The following is a 2,680-nucleotide window of genomic DNA, read 5'->3' as shown; positions in this document are numbered from 1 at the left end:
TGTCATTGATATGGTTATATTTATAAATTTACTGTTTACAAATTTTTGAATTTTTTGAAATACTAGGCTTTTCTACCTCAGGCATAGATTACCATAGCTGTATTTGCAAAACTTTTTGGAATTTTGGTTCTGAATGGTCTTCAACTTTGTAATTTATTTGACCTTTTTAACTTTTTTGATTCATGCGTCACTGATGAGTCTTTTTTAGACGAAATGCACGTCTAGCGTATATACTAAATTTAGTTCTGGTATCTATGATGAGTTTATATATCACGTTGACAGTGGTTTGATTGCTATTCAATGGATTAAAGTATTCGCTTCCTCCATCTCCAAAACACACAAATACAGGATTCAAAAATGCCAATAATTGTGTGAGTTGTATATTATTATTCTGTGTACCCTATAGACAGGCATAAGGTCATCAAAAAGGCGTAATGTTAAACTTAGTATTCATAATTACAAACTATGTATCTTTTGTTAAAACATTACATAAAAGGTGACAAGGTTCAAAAACCTCATAGATAAATCAGTGAACGTTCAACCATTGACTTATGATCACAGATGGATACCAGGCTATGCTTTGGTTGGCTTAAAGCCCTTCAACTAAACTGAAGGGAAAAAACAAGGACGCATTGACTATTCGGTGCCTTAGATGTTGTTGTGACTAGTTTATGAACTTTAACTATGTTAAAACATAAAAGGACGCTGAAAAGGGTGGACGGACAGATGAAGTGGTTAAATTGATATCACAAATGTATTAAAAAATAATAAAAATCCAATTACATTTCGTACGCAATTTTATTTGGTGCATCTCATTTATATGTAATGGCCAGAAAACATCGTGTAGTGTTCTCCTTGAAGCAACCCGGAACCTCGTGGATGATTGATATAGATCCGGTCGCCTTTCTTCAGTTCAAGAATGGCTTGAAGTGACCCCGATGTGTGTTTATCAAAAGCAGCATGTCCCCTCACAACCATGTTGTTGTTCTTAATCAGGTCTAACTCGAGCCATTCATCTTTATATCCGGTGATGAAATTCACTGCAAATTCGTATGTGCCTTTCCGTGGAGCAGTAAACACTCCAGAACTTGCGTCATACCCATCCCCGATGTTTGTCTTTATAGAATCAAACTTTAATATGTGGTTCTGTCCTAAGTTGACATTTTTAGATAACGTTGCCAGAAATGCCGGTTTCTTTGACTGTAGTTCCCCGTTGTCTGAAAATGCAAGACGTATTTATTTGAGTCAAACCCAATCTTATAATTGAACATAATGAATCTTTCAAAGTGTTACTTATGTATATAATTAATGTTAACTCGTCTTGTATGTTCAAATATGAGTCATTGTTAACAAACTTAATGTATCTGCAATACATTCAAATCATTTTAAGTTAAATGTATAAATAAAAGAAAGCATAATCAATTTTAAATAAATTTTTGCTTCTTCTTTTTCTTTGAATTTGAATTTGACTTTTGAGCAAATGTGTTTCAAATTTAACATCCTTGCTTCTAATCATAAAAAATCATTTTCTTTAATTTTAAATTATTAAAAGCTCTTTTTTTCATTATTATTTACAAATATTTATGAACTGCACGAACATTTTTTCTCCACGAAGCTGATACGTTTATACTTCAAAATAGTGTATAGCTTTGAATAAAGCAGCGCCCACTTAATAACCACGTTACAAAATGTATATGAAATAATTTTGTTTAATACATACTTGATTGGCCTGACTGACACTTAAGTTTCATCATGACATCCATCAAATCTTCAAAAACATCATTGCCTAAAATATTTTAGTACAAGACACACTGTAGTAAAATTATAAGGTTTTTGGAAAATGTTTCAAAACTTATTTGATAACTAGTATGCATATCATCTAAATGCCTACAGGAAAAAAATCAAGTTTATTCGAACAAAGTCGTATAAAATAATATTTGCATCGAATACAATCATAAACACATTACATCAATTCAAAACAAAAACAAAACCAATCATAATATTCAGCAAAACACTTACTTATTCCTGGACAAGACTTTTGAGCAGACGATGAATATAAAACCATGCACATTAGGATACTGAACAGTAGCATATTTTTAGTGTTTGAAACACAAATGATGGATGAGTAATGATAATGAATGACAATATTTATAACGATGATCGTTTCTAATTAAAAAGATAGGTATCAGTGATTGATTTCCTTTTTAAGTAATTAAGTAATTCTTTATCATTCCATGGTGTAACACTTGTTGTTTTGATGCACCTCTGTGGTTTCAAATAAAAGGAAGTACTCAAAGCAAAATAGGATTTGACAATACGAATTATTTATGTCAGATTAGAATACTGAACAGTAACATATTTTTAGTGTTTGAAACACAAATGATGGATGAGTAATGATAATTAATGACAATATTTATAACGATGATCGTTTCTAATTAAAAAGATAGGTATCAGTGATTGATTTCCTTTTTAAGAAATTAAGTAATTTTTTATCATTCCATGGTGTAACACGTGTTGTTTTGATGCACCTCTATGGTTTCAAATAACAGGAAGTACTCAATGCAAAATAGGATTGGACAATACGACTTATTCATGTCAGATCGAAAATATTTAAACTTAAATAGAACAACTAAAAAGCATAAAAACAAGACATATTATAATTGTAAAAAGTAAAATTACA

The 2,680-nt window shown here is 30.6% G+C and overlaps 1 protein-coding gene across 1 annotated transcript; it reads right to left on the bottom strand.

The window, feature by feature from the left end:
• Positions 1-779: 779 nt before the first annotated feature.
• LOC143072104 (cerebellin-2-like) lies at positions 780-2,171 on the bottom strand. The gene is made up of 3 exons (XM_076246899.1): positions 2,020-2,171; positions 1,721-1,786; positions 780-1,217 (listed from the first exon to the last, which is right to left on the bottom strand). The coding sequence occupies exons 1-3, from the start codon at positions 2,090-2,092 to the stop codon at positions 817-819; spliced, it is 540 nt and encodes a 179-aa protein (XP_076103014.1). The 5' UTR covers positions 2,093-2,171; the 3' UTR covers positions 780-816.
• Between the last annotated feature and the right edge of the window lie 509 nt (positions 2,172-2,680).

Source organism: Mytilus galloprovincialis, chromosome 4 (assembly GCF_965363235.1).
Source record: "Mytilus galloprovincialis chromosome 4, xbMytGall1.hap1.1, whole genome shotgun sequence".
In the NCBI taxonomy this organism is placed as follows: Eukaryota; Metazoa; Mollusca; class Bivalvia; order Mytilida; family Mytilidae; genus Mytilus; species Mytilus galloprovincialis.
The sequence above is the reverse complement of the archived record's forward strand: the minus strand, read 5'-3'. Positions and strand labels throughout refer to the sequence as shown.